The 21,190-nt window shown below is 46.7% G+C and overlaps 1 protein-coding gene and 1 long non-coding RNA gene across 3 annotated transcripts in view; one reads left to right on the forward strand and one right to left on the reverse strand.

Moving 5' to 3' along the window:
- LOC138735555 (pikachurin) overlaps positions 1-21,190 on the forward strand; it is a 99,357-nt gene that overhangs the window by 16,060 nt on the left and 62,107 nt on the right. For both annotated transcript variants that reach the window (XM_069883579.1, XM_069883582.1), the window contains exon 6: positions 1,259-1,394. In XM_069883579.1, coding sequence (XP_069739680.1) covers positions 1,259-1,394 — 136 coding nt within the window. The remainder of the gene's footprint in view (positions 1-1,258; positions 1,395-21,190) is intronic.
- On the reverse strand, positions 4,108-11,626 carry LOC138735584 (uncharacterized). The gene is made up of 2 exons (XR_011339801.1): positions 10,949-11,626; positions 4,108-5,900 (listed from the first exon to the last, which is right to left on the reverse strand). It is a non-coding gene; the product is annotated as an uncharacterized lncRNA (long non-coding RNA).

Raw genomic sequence — 21,190 nt, forward strand, 5'->3', positions numbered from 1 at the left:
TGAGGCATTCTTAAAGATGTTCTCAATGGAGTGAAGACTGTGGTGCACGATGGCGCTGGCCGTGTTCATAACGCTCTGCAACCATTTCCGGTCCTGTGCCTTGGAATCTCCATACCAGGATACTCTCTACGGTGCACCTGCAGAAATTTGCAAGAATCTTTGGTGACCTACCGGATCTCCTAAAAATCTCCATACCAGCCAGGATGCACTCCACGGTGCACCTGTAGAAATTTGCAAGGGTCTTTGGTGACCTACCGGATCTCCTAAAAATCTCCATACCAGCCAGGATGCTCTCCACGGTGCACCTGTAGAAATTTGCAAGGGTCTTTGGTGACCTACCGGATCTCCTAAAAATCTCCATACCAGCCAGGATGCTCTCCACGGTGCACCTGTAGAAATTTGCAAGGGTCTTTGGTGACCTTCCGGATCTCCTAAAAATATCCATACCAGCCAGGATGATCTCCACGGTGCACCTGTAGAAATTTGCAAGGGTCTTTGGTGACCTACCGGATCTCCTAAAAATCTCCATACCAGCCAGGATGCTCTCCACGGTGCACCTGTAGAAATTTGCAAGGGTCTTTGGTGACCTACCGGATCTCCTAAAAATCTCCATACCAGCCAGGATGCTCTCCACGGTGCACCTGTAGAAATTTGCAAGGGTCTTTGGTGACCTACCGGATCTCCTAAAAATCTCCATACCAGCCAGGATGCTCTCCACGGTGCACCTGTAGAAATTTGCAATGGTCTTTGGTGACCTACCGAATCTCCTCAAACACCTAACAAAGTACAGCCACTGGCGAGCCTCCTTTGCGATTACATCGGCTTGAGGATCCCAGGATAGATCTTCAGGGATGCTGACACCGAGGGATTTGATGTTCTTTACCCTCTCCCTGCTGACCCCTCGATGAGGACTGGCTCATGCTCTTCTGGATTCCCCCACCTGAACTCCACAGTTTCTTCATTTTGCGAACTACAGCAGAGACCTCTGGTTATAGCAGGTTGATTTTTCCTGTGCTGTGCAATGAGTGGAGGATAGAGACGAATACCAATGATGTGTGCAAACTCCCAGCGCTTACAGCAGGACTGATTCCAGGTGAGTTGGCGGGCAATGCCCATAGGTCTCCTGTGAACTGCTGGAGGATTGACTGCACTGCTTGCTAATCACATCGCCCCGTGGTTGATGGACCCAGGCTACGTCCGAGGGTCTGAATCTCTGGTTGCCCCAGGCGATGAGCTGTCTAGCTGCTATCCCTTGCAGACCGCTGCTTGCCGCCGGATGCCCCATCCAGACCAGAAGCTGCGGCGATATCTGACACAGAGGTGGCGCTGTCGTGGAAACCGGGACGGAGCACCGGGAGTTCTGCGCTCCTGTACTACACGGTGGAGTTCACCCGGTGAGTGTGCCCCTGGGGAGGGAGCTGTGGGGATCTGCTGGACTCAACCCAGGAGGCTATTCAGACCCTTGTATCTTCCTGTCCCTGCTATCTTCACTCCATTAGCAGTAGTTAGCCTCCAACTGGTGAGACATCCCAGAGTACTGTGAGCAGTTTTGGGCTCCTTGTTTAAGAAAGTATCTGCTGACATTGGAGAGAGTTCACAAGGATGATTGCAGAAATGAAAAGGTTGTCTCTTGAGGGGATGTTTGATGGCTCTTGGCCTGCAATTGTTGGAATTCAGGACAATGAGGGGGGTCTCATTGAAATATATCACATAGTCAGTTTGTTTACATTTGTTATCTGTTTACAGTTCTTTATATCTTTACGCCATGTAGTTTTTTTTCCACTATCAATAAGTGGCAATTCCTCCCGAAGGAAAAAGAATCTCAAGGGTTGTATGTGATGTCATATATGTACTCTGGCAATAAATCTGAAACCTCTAAAATCTGAAATCTGATATCGAATGTTGAAAGGCGTGGACATAGTAGATGTAGAAAGGTTGTTCCCCATGCTTGGCGAGCCTAGGACAAGAGGGCACAACTTCAGGATTAAAGAACAGAGATTCAGAGGAGTTTCTTCAGACAGAGGGAGATAAATCTGTGGAAAATGTTGCCACAGGCAGTTGTGGAGGCCGGGTCATTGGGTGTATTTAAGGCAGAGATTAATAGGTTCTTGATTATCCAAGGACTCAAAGGTCATGGGGAGAAGGCCGGGCAGGGGAGAATGGATCAGCTCATAATTGAATGACGGGACAGACTCGATGGGCTGAATGGCCTACTTCTGCACCTATTCCCTATAACTTCTGCTACCAAGGGCAAGGGCAGCAGGACAATGAGAACACCCAGTGCCCGCAGCTTCACCTCCCACACCTTCCTGATTTGGGAATACGACCGCCGCTGGGTCGAATCCAGGAACCCCCCTCCAGCACTGTGGAAGCACCTTGACCAGGACCATGGGAAACAGGAGCCTTCGGCCCATCGAGCCTGCATCACCATTCAACAAGACCACTGCTGATTTTTAAAACTTAATTCAGATAGCAACAGGCCCTTCCAGCCCTCGAGCCCATTTCACACAAATACCCTCATTTGGTCCAGCAGGGGCTCTTTATTCAGTCCGAACACCACTTTTAATGAAGCTCATTCTGCATTTTAACTCATGCTGCCAGTTCCTTCAGGAGCTCCCACTACCGTGATGATATTGACAAGACCGTCTTCCAAATGGGGCTTTCCACAAGCTTGTCATACCTCTGTTTAAGCGATTGCTTAAGGTGGGATGTGGGTAGGAAGAAAAACCACTGTTTTAATCGTCCCTCATTGACTCGTTATGTGCAGGGTTTCAGAACTCCAAATGAAATGGGCCAATGACCATTTTTCTCAAGCAAAATATTTCAGTAACAATGGGGTCTAGAGCAGTGATTCTCAACCTTCCCTTCCCACTCACATTCTACCTTAGCAATCCCTGACTACTCACCGAGCACTGATGGCTTAAAGTGGGACGTAAATGGAAAGAAAAAGGTTGATAACTGCTGCCTTAGGTGCATACAGGTGAGAGGTTAGCTCTCTGATGGGAGCAGGAGAAAAGGAGATGGAGGGATGGGGAAGGGAGAGACACAGGGAGGCGTTTAACAGGAGAAGTCGATGTCCTTGTTTCTGGTTGGAGAATGCTCTCTCCAATCACCATATAACCATATAACCACTTACAGCAAAGAAAAGGCCAGTTCGGCCCTACTAGTCCATGCCGTAACAAATCCCCACCCTCCTAGTCCCACTGACCAGCACCCGGTCCATACCCCTCTAGTCCCCTCCTATCCATGTAACGATCCAGTCTTTCCTTAAATGTAACCAATGATCCCGCCTCGACCACGTCTGTCGGAAGCTCATTCCACATCCCCACCACCCTCTGCGTAAAGAAATTTCCCCTCATGTTCCCCTTATAATTTTCCCCCTTCAATCTTAAACCATGTCCTCCAGTTTGAATCTCCCCCTTTCTTAATTGAAAAAGCCTATCCACATTTACCCTGTCTGTCCCTTTTAAAATATTAAACACCTCTATCAAGTCCCCTCTCAATCTTCTACGCTCCAGAGAAAAAAGCCCCAGTCTGCACAACCTTTCCCTGTAACTCAGACCCTAAAATCCTGTCAACATTCTCGTGAACCTTCTCTGCACTCTCTCTATTTTGTTTATATCTTTCCTATAATTTGGTGACCAAAACTGTACACAGAACTCCAAATTTGGCCTCACCAATGCCTTGTACAATTTCATCATAACCTCCCTACTCTTGAATTCAATACTCCGATTGATGAAGGCCAACATTCCAAATGCCTTCTTCACCACACCATCTACCTGAGTATCAGCCTTGAGGGTACTATTTACCATCACTCCTAAATCCCTTTGTTGCTCTGCACATCTCAATAGCCTACCATTTAATGCATATGACCTATTTAGATTTGCCTTTCCAAAATGTAACACCTCACACTTATCTGTATTAAATTCCATCAGCCATTTCTCAGCCCACACCTCCAGCCTTCCTAAATCACCTTTTAATCTATGGTAATCTACTTCACTGTCCACAACACCACCAATTTTTGTGTCATCCGCAAACTTGCTTATCCAATTCTCCACCCCTACATCCAGATCGTTAATGTCAGAAATAAAACTTCTCACACATGAGTCTCTTTAAAACTGATGACACGACAAGCTTTATTTACAAGTCTGCAGAGTTGGACTCAACTGGCTTCTCACCAGTTAAGCCCCAATACATACAGTGCATTGATTTTTATACCTTTTTTGCTTGTCCTTCCCCTCCTCTTTAACACTGTTTTAATTGGTTAGTTTTTGCAAAATCATTCTAAGTACACTTGCATTTTTAATTATCACGTTCGTTACGTACGCTGCGAACTCTACATACACTAAATTCTGTTTCTCACCCTTCTTATCAATCTTTTGTCTCCTGCATGTCTCTCACTATGACCATGAAAAGATATGTTTAAAAAAAACGTATCCAGCTGAACTTTTTGTCCTTGGCTGCTAGTAAGCTCCCTGTCCGTTCTGGCTTCCCTTTTTATGATTAATCATCACATTTTAACTTAAGCCATTTTAACCTAAATTCTCTATCTCTAACAATCCACCCCTTTCTCTCTTTAAAATGTGTGTATTATATATATGAATGGGGATTTTAACTCTGGGAAGAGAAATGTCTCATGATAAATTAATTTCGTGCTGAAGTAAAATTCTAACGGGGTCTCCCAATTCCCCTGGTTGCATAGCCTGTTGGACCATGGAAATCACCAGGCTGCGTAGACAGGGAATAATACAGGGCAAAACAAGTAGGAGGAATAAAATACCTCCGATGACCCACAATAAGGTACGCCACCAGGTTCCTCCAAACCATTTGTCCATCCAATTTAATTTTGCAAAAGGATGCCAGGTTTGAACCGGTACATGGGACAAAGTACGAATATTATCAGTGATTTTTCGAATGGCTTGGCCATTATCATCAATCTGTAAGCAGCAGTTAGTCAAATTAAGCTTTCCACATACACCTCCTTCTGTGGCTAGGAGATAGTCTAGGGCCAGACGGTTCTGATATATAGCAGAGCGCATTTGACCTTGCTGGGATGCAAGTAATTGCAGGGCTAGAGCTGTTTGATTTGTAACAATTAAAAGTTCCTGCAATTCTAGTTGCAAGATCAACAAAAAGGTTATCTCCCCCAACTGCGTGACCGAAACTTTCATGGTTATTTGGATGGACTCGAACTAAGTCCGGCTGTCTTAAAGGGGCAGGCACTTTTGAGTGTGGAGTGGAATTTCTTATTGGAACAGTACGCTGGTGTATGCAAAACCAGAGTCCATCAGGGCATGGTGGGCCTGAGTCACCCTTCCAACCGTTAGGAGGGAAAGGAGTGGTATTAGGAATCTGTATATAATGACCCATATTATTTCCTTCTTTTTCCACACAAGGGGTATATGGATGTTGGGTGTTATTTTCTGCCCAGCATTTCTCAGGAACTGAGGTATGGGAAATAAAATTACCCTCCTTTCTTCCCCAAATGCGGTCCTGAAACAGGACCACTGTGTCTCTGCATTTCTTACATTTCACACCTGATAAAGACATAGGCAAACTAAGAAAAATCAAAGAACATAACAATAACATTGTGAATCAAGTCTTTCTGCGAAATCGCAAGGTAAGAGGTTTTTCTCCAGGAACACAAGTCCAATCTGAGTTCGTATCAGGGTCCTGAGGCGCCTCTACAGGTCCCTTAAATCTGGATGCGTGTGTCCACCCCTTCTCTCTTGTTCGTGCTGCTGCCTCTGTAGTTAAGAGAACTTGGTATGGACCTTCCCACTGGGGCTGGAGTTTTTCAGTTTTCCAGGTCTTGATGAGAATCCAGTCTCCTGGTTCCACCTTGTGTAAAGAAAAGTCTAGAGGCGGTGTTTGTGCCAATAGTCCTCTCTTTCGTAAATCTGTAAGAGAGTGTGATAGTGCCTGTAAATAGTTCCTAACAAATATATCCCCTTCCCCCAAGGTGGGACACCCCTCAACTGTACTCCAGAAGGGAAGCCCAAACATCATTTCATAAGGGGACAACCCTACATCTTTTCGTGGGGCAGTACGAATTCTCAATAAAGCCAGGGACAGACACTTTATCCAAGGCATTTTAGTTTCCACCATTAATTTTGTCAATTGCATTTTTAGGGTTCCATTCATACGTTCAACCCTCCCTGAGCTTTGTGGATGCCAAGGGGTATGCAATTTCCAAGAGACCTGTAGTGCATTACAAATCAATTGCTGGATTTTTGAACAAAAATGTGGACCCCTGTCTGAGTCTATAGAATCCATTATACCATATCTGGGGATTATCTGCTCTAGGAGGAGGCGAGCTACTGTAGAGGCTGTAGCATTTACTGTTGGGAAGGCTTCCACCCATCGGGTAAAGTGATCTATTACCACCAACAGATACTTCCATCTTTGGACTTGAGGTAACTCTGTGAAGTCGATCTGGATACTTTGAAAAGGGCGTATGGCTAATGGTTGACCTCCCATGGTCCCTGTACTCATTATCTTCTTATTAATTTTTGTGCATAGGTGACAGTTCTGCACCTCCTGTTGGGCCAAGGTGTAGATTCCCTTACACACATATTCTCGAAGCACTGTGTCACATAAGGCTTGGGTGCCCCAGTGGCTCTGATGATGCAGGTGTTTTAAAATATTGCGAGTTATTTCTTTATTAGAACCATTCTTCCATCTGGTGTCTTACATGTTCCATCAGGCAGCTGGCTTGCGCCCAGCTGAGCCATGTCCTTTTCTTCCTTAGCAGTGAAAATGGGAGCCTTCTTTATGCCTTGTCTTATTGGGATTAAGGTCAGCAAACAGACTTCTTGTTGCATGGCTGCCCTTTTGGCTTCTTCATCAGCCAGTCTGTTTCCAATTGCTGTCGGGGTATCTCCCCTCTGATGGCCTGGTATGTAGACCACTGCTATTTCCTGGGGTAATGTCAAGGCTTCTAAAGTCAGAGTAATCATCTGTTCGTGTGCCAATTCCTTTCCTCTTGATTTAATTAGACCACGCTCCTTCCAGATCTTACCAAAGGTATGCACTACCCCGTATGCGTATTTGGAATCAGTGTAAATCGTTCCAGTTTTCTCTGCCAGTATTCTGAGGGCTCTCTGCAAGGCATATAGTTCACAGGACTGTGCTGACCAGCTTCTGGGTAGTCTCGTGGATTCTACTACTTTCCAAGTATTTCCTTCTATTATAGCATACCCACTTCTTCTCATTCCGTCAACACATCTGGCGGAGCCGTCAATGTAGAATTCATATCCTTCTCCCAGCGGAGTATTGCAAAGGTCTTCTCGGGTCTTGGTCTGAAGATCCGTCAACTCGACACAGTCGTGCTCCACCTCTCTCTCTGTTTCACTGCCGTATAAAAACTGAGCTGGGTTGCAGCTATTAATCTTTGCAAACTGTAGATCTTCTCCGACCATTAAAATGGTTTCATACTTTAATATGCGAGAATCAGTCAGCCATCGATGGGCAGTTTGTGTTAATAAAACACTCACAGAATGGGTGGTGTACACAGTCATCTTTCCTCCAAAAGTAAGTTTACGTGCTTCCTCTACCAACAGAGCAGCAGCCGTTACTCCCTGGATACACGTCGGCCATCTGCGAGACACTGGGTCCATCATTTTGGAAAGGAAAGCCACTGGGTGTCGCTGACCGCCTTTTTCCTGTGTTAAAACTCCCACAGCTGTTCCTTGGTTATGAGTGACAAATAGCTGGAAGGGCTGTTTTAAAGAGCACCGGGGCTCGTGTCAGGCGATGCTTCAAGTCCTCAAACCATCCCTCCTCCTCCTGGGTCCATTTCAATGGATATTCATTTTCATTTGTCAGCTTTTCATACATAAACTTCACCAACGCTGAGTAGTCCTCTATCCATAACCTACAGTAACCTAAGAGTCCCAGGAATTGTCTTATTTCCTTCTTATTACGGGGTAACGGCATTCTAGTGATTCCCGCAATCCGTTCAGGGGTAATCCGTTTCTGTCCTTTACTTATCTGGTGTCCCAGATATACCACAGTTCTCTCAACGAACTGTAACTTGTTCCTGGACACCCGTAGACCCTTTTTCCCCAGATAATTCAAGAGTCTAATTGTATCTCCCCTCATTTCTTGTTCCTTGGGTCCTGATAATAGTAAATCGTCCACATACTGCATTAGTTGGGAATCATCAGATTGTGGATAGTCCGCCAGGATTTGTTCTAGCTTTTGTCCAAACAGGTTCGGAGATTCAATGAACCCTTGGGGCAATACAGTCCACCAAAGCTGTCTCCGTCTACCTGTCCATGGATTTTCCCATTCAAACGCGAACATATCTCTACTTTCCTCTTCTAATGGACACGTCCAGAAGGCATCCTTCAAGTCGATAACACTAAACCACTCATGGTCTGGGGGAATCCGACTCATAATAGTATAGGGATTAGGCACCACTGGGTGGCGGGTCTGAACAATAGCATTCAAACTTCTTAGATCCTGAACTAGGCGATAGGATCCATCTGACTTTTTCACTGGGAGTATAGGGGTGTTATAAGGTGACATGCATTCTTCTAATAGTCCGTCTCGTATTAGAGTCTCAATTACCGGCTGTAGCCCTTTTCTCCTTTCCAAAGAAATAGGATACTGACGTTTCCTTACCGGCTGATGACCTGGTATTAATGTGACATGTAAAGGTGGGATGTCCAGACCTCCTCGATTTCCCTCCTTATACCAGACTCTCTCGTCAATCTGCCGTTCATCCTCTTCCTTTAGAGCACAGAGGTGGACTCGCACTTCTCCGTCCACAGGGAGAGCACCCAAACCTAGGAGAGCCTGTAAGTCCCTTCCTAGGAGGTTAAATCCAGCCGACGGTAACAACAAGAGGTCTTGTACCCCTTCTCTTTCTTCCAGTTTCACTGTTACTTGGGGAATTATTGATACCATTCTGGGAGCCCCTTCTATCCCAGAAATTTTCAAATTACTTTTTACAGGTTCAGTCCCGATTGGCACAGTTATTACACTACTTCGTTCCGCTCCTGTGTCCACCATAAACACCACCTCTTCTCCCTTGGGACCAATTTTTAGTTTTACCAGGGGTTCCCTCTTATACTTGGTCCCCAACATTTGGAACCCCTGACCCCCCTAATCTTCTTCCATAAGTTCGAGAGCACGCAATTCCCTCTTGTATCGGGGGCATTCCCTCTTAAAGTGTCCTTCCTCATTGCAGTAATAGCACTTAACGAACCTCCGGGGTCTTCCCTCTCTTGGATATCTTGGATTGTTTAGAGGAAGGTTTTGTTTTCTTTCCCCTCTGGATTCGGCATTCATCTGTCGGATAGTCTGTACCATAACCTTTGTCGCCCTCTTTTGATCTTCTTCTTCTCTCTGCACATATACTTTTTGCGCCTTTTTTAACAGGTCGCTTAGGGGTTTTTCGCTCCAGTCCTCCTCCTTTTCTAGTTTCTTTCTAATGTCCTGCCATGATTTGGAAACAAATTCAATTCGAATAAGCTGTTCACCCATTGGTGTACTAGGGTCCACGCCCGCATACTGTTGGACATTCTTTCTCACCCTCTCCAAGAAATCAGTAGGGGACTCGTCTTTCCCCTGGTGGTTCCCAAATGCCTTGGTGAAATTGTGACCCTTTGGCACAGCCTCCCGTATCCCTTTAATTGTCCACTCTCTATATTGTCTCATACTTGCCAATCCCTCGGGTGTTCGTTTGTCCCACCTGGGTTCATTTAAGGGATATTTTTGTTCATGGGGTCTGGGGTCCCCAGGTTGTTCATATTCCCACATGAGGAGGGCAGCCCGTCGAATCATCTGCCTCTCCTGGGGTGAGAATAATGTTCCCGTTATTGCCTGCATCTCTTCCCACGTATATGTGTTTGGTCCCAGGAATTGGTCGAGCTGTTCGGCCAGTCCTATAGGATCTTCCAATAACTTTTTCATTTCTTTCTTAAATCCCCACACCTCTGTACTAGTTAGGGGAACATTCACATATCCCGTTCCCCCTCCCGGTCCTCCCATAGGAACTTCCCTCAGGGGATTTAGGCTTACTGAAATCTTTGATGGTCCTGGACCAGTCTGGGATCTTGTCCAGGGTCGGTTTACCGGTGGAAGTTTAGGGTCCGACTCCCTTAATTCATTCTTTTTTTTCCCGGCCCCTTTCGGGGCAATCAGATTCATCACCTTTCCCCTCCGGTAATGAGATTTCCTCGGGCGCAGTAGGCACCGGGGGAATATAAGGAGGGGGAAGGTTGTCCAGAGGTTCCCACTTCTTTTCTCCTGCTACCCTCAATTTAAAACATTTTGTTAAGGATCCTGGCCAGGGAACCCAACAAAATGCATACGCTGACTCTTCTTGATTCACCTTTGGTCTCGAATTTACATATATGTTTAATGCTTGTCTAACCCAATCCTCATCAGATCCAAATTTCGGCCACCAGACCGAGGAACCTTTAATAGGTTGTTTCGACCAAAGGAGACAATATTGAACCATCTTTTTCTTGTTTTTGTCTCGATATCTTTTACTATCCCAATTTTCAAACATTCTCCCCAAAGGGCTGTCAAGGGGAACTCCCAGGAATTGTCCTGAATTTTCAGACGAGCCCTTAGATTTTGATCCTCCCATTTTCCCACCTAGATCCGTTTATCGTTGCTGAGGACCCTCTCGTTCTGGACCCTACTCCCTTCTTCTCAGACGCCTCGTCGGAGGTACTGTCCCTCCTTCGGTTACCGCTGAGGTTTCCCTGGGGTCGACCCCTCTCTTCTCGGCACTTCGTCGGAGGTGCTGTCCCTCCTTCGGTTACCGCCGAGGTTTCCCTGGGGTCTATCCTAGAGTCCCACAACAGGGTCCTCACGCCACGACAAAAGCTCTATACCTGATCTATTACGTTAGGTTTTTTTTATCCAAACAGGTGTATCCCATTACACCTGTTACCCAATCCCCACACCACAATCGTAAGTCGTCACTTACCGGTGTCTTCTTGGGGATTGAACCGTCACCCTTCTCCTCTCCGTCTTGTCGTGTCACCTTGTCCGGATACCACTCGCTCAAGCCGCCCGAAGCGACGAGCAAGGGACTAGGAGCCGCTGAACTCAGCGGGGTGCACCACCTCTGATGTCCCTCTTCTCGCCTCCCCTCACGGCCGGAGTGTAGATCCCGGACGAGCCCCCATTTGTCAGAAATAAAACTTCTCACACATGAGTCTCTTTAAAACTGATGACACGACAAGCTTTATTTACAAGTCTGCAGAGTTGGACTCAACTGGCTTCTCACCAGTTAAGCCCCAATACATACAGTGCATTGATTTTTATACCTTTTTTGCTTGTCCTTCCCCTCCTCTTTAACACTGTTTTAATTGGTTAGTTTTTGCAAAATCATTCTAAGTACACTTGCATTTTTAATTATCACGTTCGTTACGTACGCTGCGAACTCTACATACACTAAATTCTGTTTCTCACCCTTCTTATCAATCTTTTGTCTCCTGCATGTCTCTCACTATGACCATGAAAAGATATGTTTAAAAAAAACGTATCCAGCTGAACTTTTTGTCCTTGGCTGCTAGTAAGCTCCCTGTCCGTTCTGGCTTCCCTTTTTATGATTAATCATCACATTTTAACTTAAGCCATTTTAACCTAAATTCTCTATCTCTAACAGTTAATATATATAACAAACAATAGTGGACCCAGGACTGAACCCTGAGGAACTCCACTAGTCAACGGCCTCCAATTGGACAAACAATTTTCTACCACTACTCTCTGACACCTCCCATCCAACCACTGCTGAATCCATTGCACTACCTCCTTATTTATACCTAATGCCTCCACCTTTTTTCCTAACCTCCTGTGGGGAACTTTGTCAAAAGCTTTACTAAAGTCGAAATAGACAACATCCACAGCTTTCCCTTCATCAACCTTTTTTGTAACCCCCTCAATCAGGTTTGTCAAGCATGATCTACCCCTGACAAAACCATGCTGATTACTCCCTATCAATCCTTGTACCTCCAAATATTTGTAAATACCATCCCTCAGAACACTTTCCATCAACTTGCCCACCACAGACGTCAGACTCACGGGCCTATAATTCCCAGGTTTACATTTGGACCCTTTCTTAAACAGCGGAACCACAATGCGCCACCCTCTAATCCTTTGGCACTACCCCCATGGCCAGTGACATCCTAAATATCTCTGTTAATGGCCCCACTAACTGTCCACTAGCCTCCCTGATTGTCCTTGGGAATATTTTGACCGGTCCGGGAGATTTATCCATCTTTATCTTTATTAACACAGCCATCACTACCTCCTCGGTTATCCTTATATGATTCATGACCTCCCCACTATTTTTCTTTACTTCAACTGGTTCAACATTTTTTCCCTAGTGAATACCGAGGCAAAGAAATCATTCAAAATTTCCCCCATTTCCTCAGACTTCTCACTCAGCTACCCTCGTTATCTACAAGGGGTCCAATTTTATCCCTCACTAATCTTTTACTTTTAATGTACCTATAGAAACCCTTTGGATTTATTTTTACTCTGTCAGCCAAAGCCTCTTCGTGCCTTTTTTTGGCCTTTCTAATTTCTCTCTTAAGATTCCTTCTACACTCCTTGTAGTCCTCCTTCAACTTCTCAGCTCCCTGCTCTTTATACCTCTTGTACACCTCCCTTTTTCTCCTAACCAAATTTCCAATATTCCTCGAAAACCAAGCCTCCCTATCACTTCCAGCCTTTCCTTTGATCCTCACTGGGACATATCTACTCTGTACCCTCAAAATTTCTTTTTTGAATATCCTCCATTTTTCATTTACATCCTTACCTGAAAATATCCTGTCCCACTCAATACTCCCCAAATCCCTTCTTATTCCTTCGAAATTTGCTCTTCTCCAATCCAGAACTTCAACTTTAGGCCCCTCCTTGCTCTTCCCTAAAACTACCTTAAAACTAACAGAGTTATGATCACTAGACCCAATTTGTTCTCCAACATTAATGTCTGATACCTGACCTAGCTCGGTCCCTAACAGGAGATCCAGTATTACACCGTGCCGAGTTGGTTCTTCTACTAATTGATTTAGAAAACAATCTTGAACACATTTAACGAGCTCTAGCCCATCCAGTCCTCTAACTGTATGGGTATCCCAATCAATGAGAGGGAAGTTAAAATCTCCCATGATCACTACCTCATGATTCTCACACATACACATTATCTCTCTACACATTTGTTTCTCTAGTTTTCTTGACCCATTTGGTGGTCTGTAATACACCCCTATTAGCACCCTCATGTCTCCTTCACCCCTCAATTCTACCCAAACAGCCTCACTGGACGATCCCTCCAGACCATCTTGCCACCTCACAGCAGTAATGTCCTCCTTAACAAGCAGAGCAACTCCGCCCCCTTTTTTACCCCCTGATCTATCACATCTAAAACAAATGTATCCTGGAATATTAAGTTGCCAGTCCTGCCCCTCCTGTAGCCAGGTTTCACTAATTGCCACAATATCGTGACCCCAAGTATCTGTCCATGCTCTAAGCTCATCTACCTTGTTCACTATCCTTCTTGCATTAAAATACATGCATTTCAGAGAATGACCCTCACCTACATTCTCTTTTCTACCTTTTACCCTAATCTCCATCCTACCTTTGTTATCATTATTATTCCTATCTAGATGGCCATGCTCCCTGAACACTGCTCTCAGTCTGTTCCCCACCCCCCTGCCAAACTAGTTTAAACCTACCCCCACAGCTCTAGCAAATCTACTTGCCAGCACATTGGTCCCCCTCCAGTTCAAGTGGAGTTCGTCCCTCTTGTACAGGTCCGACCTTCCCCAGAAGAGATCCCAATGATCCAGAAATCTTATCCCTTGCCCCCTGCACCATCTCTTTAGCCACGCATTCATCCTCCACATCCTCCTATTTCTACCCTCACTAGCGCGTGGCACGGGCAGCAATCCAGAGATTACTACCTTGGAGGTCCTGTTTTTTAACTTCCTACCTAATTCCACATCATCCTGTTTCAGGACCTCATCCCCACTTCTAAGTCATTGGTCCCCACATGGACCATGACTTCTGGCTGTTCTCCTTCCCCTTGCAGAATGCTATGTACTCGATCAGAGATATCCCTGACCCTGGCACCAGGGAGGCAACAGACCAACCTGGATCCCCGATCTCTTCCCACAAACCTTCTATCTGTCCCTCTGACTAACGAGTCCCCAACTACAAGGATCCTGTTCTTATCCCTCCTTCCCTTCTGAGCCTCAGGGGCAGCCCCTGTGCCAGATACCTGACCCCTACGACTCGTCCCCGTTAGGCTGTTCCCCCCAGCAGTATCCAATGCAGAATACATATTGCTGAGTGGCACTTCCACAGGGGTACTCTGCACTGGCACTCTCCTTCTCACTGCCTTCTTGCACAGGGATAATTGTGAACATTTAATAGAACACAAAGCACTACAGCACAGTTCAGGCTCTTCGGCCCTCAATGTTGTGCTGACCTATATACTCCTACCAAAAAAAATGAAACCCTCTCTATCTCGTATCCCTCTATTTTTCTTCCATCCTTGTGTCTTGTATCCCTTTAAATGCCCCTAATGTTCCAGCCTCCACCATCACCACTGCCAAGGCATTCCAGGCCCCCATCACTCTCTGTGTAAAAAAACACCTACCCCTGACATCTCCACTCAACTTTCTTCCCTTTGTTATCTATCTTTTTAAAAATATTTATTGCTTCATTGTAATTCAAAGTGAGTGTACGATTGTGGTATGGTTTGCTCTGCGAGGTACCTGGGCGGCTGCAGGCAGTAAGGATGTGGCATTGACAATAAGCCCATTATCATCCCCGTCACCTCATTCTGTCCAGTGAAGGAACAATCAAACCCTTCATGGCATGGTGGCATGGCCTCCATTCTAGTTCATCCTCTGAACCTTCGCCCATACGCCCCCCCCACCCCCCACCCCGGCTCTGTGCTGGCAACAGGGGATTGTTTGTTCAGGCACCGGACGTCTGGTGTCAGAGCCCCTAGTGAAGTTTCCCCCCCCTCCCGTTTGAGGGACTCACAGAGAGGGCCCTGTTGTGGGACCCCTGGGGCGGTGGGGGGGGGGGAAGCTGCTCGACACTGGACCCCTCTGTCGGTTCACAGAGGCTATCTTTCACCTCGCCTCCCCTTCCTTCCGCAGCAGTGTCCCCACATCTTGCCCTTGAAGCAGTCGATCAATCCCAGCCGCTCACACTCTCTTCTCCCGCCTTGAGTCAGACAGAAGACATACACACACACACACAAAGCTGGAAAAATTCAGGAGGTCAAATAAGAATCCTTTATATAGCAAAGATAAAGACACAGAACCAATGTTTCAGGCTTCAGCCATTCACCATGGTATAAGCAAGATTTAGGTAGGGGTCTGAACCAGATGGCATTAACATCGACTTCTCCGGTTTCTGCTAGCCCACTGCCTGGACTCCTTCTCTTCCCCATCCCTGCGTCTCCATTCCTCCAGCTCTCCATTCGCAGAGCCATCCTCCCTCCCCCCTCCTCACTGCTGTGCCCTTCTCCACCCATTACCTCCTGCCTCTGGGACTGTCCTCCCCTTGCCCCACCCCTTTACTATTTTGTTCGGATGCCTGCTGACATTTTGTCTCTACCTTGATGAAGGCCTCAAGCCTGAAATCTTGGTAATGTATCTTTACCCATAAAGGACACTGTTTGACCTGCTGAGTTTCTCCAGCATGGACTTCAACCACGGTGTCTGGAGACTTTCCTGTTTTACGACATTCAAGGGCAGTGCCCTGCTGTTATCAAGCTATTAATGGACCCCACACTGGCAAAAGATGCTGCCCTTGCACTGCCTGTATTCTCTCTCTTTCATAGAACCAATGTACATTACAGTACAGAATCAGGCCCCTTCGGCCCTTCTAGTCTGTGCTGAACCATCGCTTTTGCCTAGTCCCACTGACCCTAGACCCTAGCCCTCCATACTCACCCATCCATGTACCTGTCCAAATGCTAAAATTGAGCTCGCATTCACCATCTCAGTTGGCAGCTCGTTCCACATTCCCACCACTCTCTGTGTGAAGAAGATTCCCCTTAAACTTTTCCCCTTTCACCCTTAACTCATGTCCTCTGGTTTGTATCTCACCCACCCTCTGTCTATCCCCTCATAATTTTAAATATCTATATCAAATTTCCCCTCATTCTGCTACACCCCAGGGAATAAAGTCCTAACCTGTTTAACCTTTCCCTGTAACTCAGATCCTGAAGTTCCGGCAACATCCTAGTAAATCTTCTCTGCCCTCTTTCTATCTTATTGATAACTTTCCTGTCGTTCCGTGACCAAAACTGCACACAATCCTCCAAATTTGGCCTCACCAATGTCTTATACAACTTTCCCATAACATCCCAACTCCTGGACTCAATACTTTGATTTATGAAGGCCAATGTGTCAAAAATTCTTTGCAACCTTTTATACATGTGATACCACTTTCAGGGAATTATGTATCTGTGTTCCCAGATCCCTCTGTTCTTCTGCACTCCTCAGTGCCCATCCATTCACCGTGTACGTCCTTTCTTGGTTTGTCCTTCCAAAATGCAACACCTCACACTTGTCATTTCATCTGCCATTTTTCAGTCCATTTTTCCAGCTGGTTCAGATCCATCTACAAGCTTTGAAAACGTTCTTCGTTGTCCACAACGCCTCCAATCTTAGTGTCATCTGCAAATTTGTTCTGTTCTCTTTACTGTAACTATCAGACCACCACTCCCCACACCCTTGATTTTATTTATTTGTTTATCCATTTTTCTTGCGCAACCTGTTGCTTGGTTTATCTGGATAGCACGCAAAAAAGAACTGTATCTCAGTATATCTGACAATGAACCAGTTCAATTCCTCAAACCCAAAGGAAATGGCTTCTGTAAAATTCCCAGCTAGTCTATTTTTTTTTTAAATTTGTAGATAACCATAGAACACTCCAGCACAGTACAGGCCCTAACTCAATGAACTAAACCTTCCCTCCTTCACACCCTTAAACTTTGATTTTTCTTACATCCCCATGCCTGTCTAAGACAAGGCTTTCCAGGCACCCGTAGCTCTCTGTGTAGAAAACTGACCTTTCATGTCTCCCCTAAACTTTCCTCCACTCGCCTTGCACTGATGTCCTCTGGTCTTTAAAACTGGACCTGGGCCTTGGTTTCTCAGGTCAGCTGCTGGAGAGCAGGCCAACTGTGCTTGGGAACACTCAGGAGGTGGGTGGACAATGATGGGAGGCTGGAGGGTGGTGTAGAGAGGGGGTCAGGATGGGGGCTCAGACACAACGTGGTATCTTCCACAGTTAGATAACATGGTCGAGAGCCACACCGAGGGATGGTGCGAGGATATGAAGGAATGCAAGACCTGCTCAAGACTTAAAACATTACAGCCCAGTACAGGCCCTTTGGCCCTCGATGTTGTGCTGAACTATAGATTCCTTCCAAAAAAAATTAAATCCTCCATACTCCGTAACCCTCTATTTTTCTTCCATCTATGTGCCGGTCTAAGAGTCTCTTAAATGCCCCTAATGTTCCCTAATGAACCTTGCCGACCTCTATCAAGTCTCCGCTCATCCTTCTTGTACTGAAGTAGTAGCAAACTTAGTTTCAATTTATATTTAGACATACAGCAAGGTAACAGGCCATTTTGGCCAATGGGCTCGTGCCACCCAATTACACCTTATTGACCTATAGCCCCCCAGTGCATTTTGAACAGTGAGAGGAAACCGGAGCGCCCCCGGCTGGAGAAAACCCACACAGGCATGGGGAGAACATACAAACTCCTTACAGACAGCGTGAGATTTGAACTCCAATTGCTGGCGCTGTGCTAACTGCTACGCCAACCGTTCCACTTCATTTTAATGAGCAATCCAGCGACTCAATCTATACCATTAGTCTGAGGAGCAGGGTTAGCCCATTCAGCCCATCAAGCCTGGTCTGCCATTCAAATTATGGCTGATGTACTTTTTTTCTCTCAATTCCTTTCTCCTCCCTTCTCCTCATAACCTTTGACATCCTTACTAATCAAGAACCTATCAACCTTTGCTTTAAAGCTACTCTGCGGCAACAAATTCCAGATTCACTGCCCTCTGGCTAAAGAAATATCTGTTCTCAAGGGACATCTTTCATTTCTAAGCCTGTGCTCTCTGATCCCACGACTGGAAACATCCTCTCCACATCTACCTGATCCAGGCCTTTCAGTTTTCAATGTATTTAACGTAGAGGTATAACACGGCACTGTCGACACCAGGGTCTGGCATTCCTGGGCATCGCCTCCAAACGAGGTGCTGTGCCGCCCCCATATGGTCACAACCACCCCTGACCATTAGACAACCCCCCCCCCCCCACTCCCTCCTGCATCAGTAGCATCTAGGTTGACGCACGCCAGTGACTCTCCTCCTGTCCCCGGCTGCGCCATTAGCATGCGTTAAGCGTCAGTAGGGTCTAGTGACGCCTGATGCAATAAAAAGATTAATCCTCAGGCTCACATCGGGGACGGATGGGATTTACAACAGGTAGCTTGGTCAGTAGGTTCCCCCACCCCATCGACAGCTAGGGCCCTGCTAATACCCCCTCCCCCCCCCTCCCCCCACTGTCGACAGGTAGGTAGGTCCCTGCCCACCTCTAACATATGTAACTTACGTTCTGGAGCCGGTAACAGGCACTTTCATCCCATGAGCCTTAGCCGCCCACCCCAAACACATCAAGTAACCGACCAACCCTGTGTGTTTTTGGAATGTGGGAGGACACCAGAGCCCCCCCCCCCCTCCCCGGATTAAACCCACACAGATATGGGGAGAATGTACAAACTCCTCACAGACAGTGCTGGATTCGAACCATTGTGCTAACTTATTCAGTAGGTTTCAATGAGATCCCTCCCTCATCCTTCTATCCTCCAGTGAGTACAGGCCCAGAACCATCAAACCCTCCTCATACGTTAACCCTCTCATCCCTGGAAACTCTACAAATCTCTGGTGAGACCACACTTGGAGCACTGTGTTCAGTTTTGTTCATCTCATTACGGGAAGGATGTGGGAGCCATGGAGAGGGTGGAGAGGAGATTCACCAGGATGTTGCCCAGATTGGAAAATGTCTAATAAAAATACACAGAAATGTTGGAGGAACTCAGCAGGTCTCGCAGCATCCATAGGAGGTAAAGATATATGATTGATGTTTCCGGACTCAGCCCTTCTTCAAGGTATAAGCAAAGAACAGGAAGGTGTCAGAAAAAAAAAAGGCTGGCTGGGGGAGTCCAGGATTGGATATAAGGGGAGAGATGAGAATTGAAGCTGGCTCTGTGAAAGGAAACAGAGAGGAAAGAGGGGAATGGGTGGGAGTGGGGGTGTGTGTGAGAGAGAGAGAGAGAGCTGGGGAAATGTGACAGGATACAAAAGGGGCAGGAGGTTTAACGGAAGCTGTTGATATTAATGCCATCGGGTTGGAGGGTGCCCAGACGTAAGATGAGGTGTAGTTCTTCCAATTTGCGGGTGGTCTCAGTCTGGAGTGCATGAGGCTGTGGACAGATATGTCGGCAAGGGGATGGGATGGAGAATCGAAATGGGTGGCCGCTGCGAGATTCACATTATTGCAGCGGATGGAGCCGAGGTGCTCAACGAAGCCATCTCCCAGTCTGTGCCCAGTCTCTCCGATGTAGAGGAGACCATGACGGGAGATACACTTGCTTCACTTGGAAGGACTGTTTGAGGCCCCGATTGGTGGGGAGGGAGGAGGTGTGGGTGCAAGTGGACGATTGGTGCCAAGGGGACGATTGCTGGGGAGGGAGGAGTGGATAAGGGAGTCACAGAGGGAGCAGAAAATGTCTTATGAGGCAAGTTTAGCAGAGCAGAGCTGGGTCTTTTCTCTTTGGAGCATAGAAGGATGAGAGGAGACTTGATAGAGGTCAACAAGATTCTGAGAGGCATAAATGGGGTGGACGGCAAGTGCCTGTTTCCCGGGGGGGGGGGGGGGAGTAGCTAACACCAGAGGATGTACAAGATGAAGGGAGGAAAGTTTAGGGGAGACATCAGGGCTAAGGGGTAGGTGTTTTTTTACACAGAGAGTGTTGGGGGCCTGGAATGCCTTGCCCGGTGATGGTGGTGGAAGCTAGAACATTCGGGGCATTTAAGAAAGACTGACACATGGATGGAAGAAAAATAGAGGGTTAGGAGGTAGGAAGAGTTTAGTAGTTTGTTTGGTAGGAATATGTAGGTCGGCACAACCTCGAGGGCTGAAGGGCCTGGTCCTGTGCTGTAATGTTCTATGAAACCTCCTCTGGACACTCAGTAAAGTCCCCTTTATTCCCAAACTTTGCCACTGCCCATCAGACAGATGCCCCTGCTGGAACCTATCCCATAAAACTCCAACAGACTTATTGGCCAAAATCTCCCCTAAAGGAACATATACGGTTCAATACAGAACAGAGTGGAGAGGGTGAATGGTCTGCAGACCCTGGCTGGAAAATGAGATTCTGTCAGGAATGGCTCTGAACTGAGGAGCTGGGCAACCCATGTCCCTGAATGCCCAGTAATGCTGCCTCCTCAATCTCTGTACTAGAATACATGACATGGAACAATACAGCATGATACAGGCCCTTTGGCCCACAATGCTGTGCTGACCCACATATACCTAAAAAATAACGAAACCCTTCCCTACCTCATAACCCTCTATTTTTCTTCCATCCACGGGCCCGTCTAAGAGTCTCTTAAAATGCCCCCAATGTTCCAGCCCCCGCCACCACCCCTGGCAAGGCATTCCAGGCACCCACAACTCCCTGTTTAAAAACAAAACCTACCCCTGACATCTCCCCTAAACTTCCCTCCCTTCCCTTCGTGCAGATGTCCCCTGCTGTTTGCTACTCCCGTCTTGGGAAAAAGGTGCTGGCCGTCCACCCTATCTACGCCTCTCAGAATCTTGTAGACCTCCAGCAACTCCTCTCATCCTTCTTTGGTCCAAAGAGCTAGCAGACACTCAAACAGTTAAACCTGTCCGCCAGCGGCGTGCATTTTCTTCCTGTAAAGTTGCCTCCTGGAGACACTGAATTAAGTTGACAGATTGGTGTCAAGAGGTGTGGGTCATGGAGATCTCTGCCCTACCCCCATACATGTGGTCTGCCCACACTTTCCGCCTTTTGCTGCTTGCCTTAGCCTGTCTGCGATGTGAATGTTGAACAATTACACACCACAGGCTCCCTGCCACATTTTAATGGAA

This window comes from Narcine bancroftii, chromosome 1 (assembly GCF_036971445.1).
Source record: "Narcine bancroftii isolate sNarBan1 chromosome 1, sNarBan1.hap1, whole genome shotgun sequence".
Taxonomy (NCBI): Eukaryota; Metazoa; Chordata; class Chondrichthyes; order Torpediniformes; family Narcinidae; genus Narcine; species Narcine bancroftii.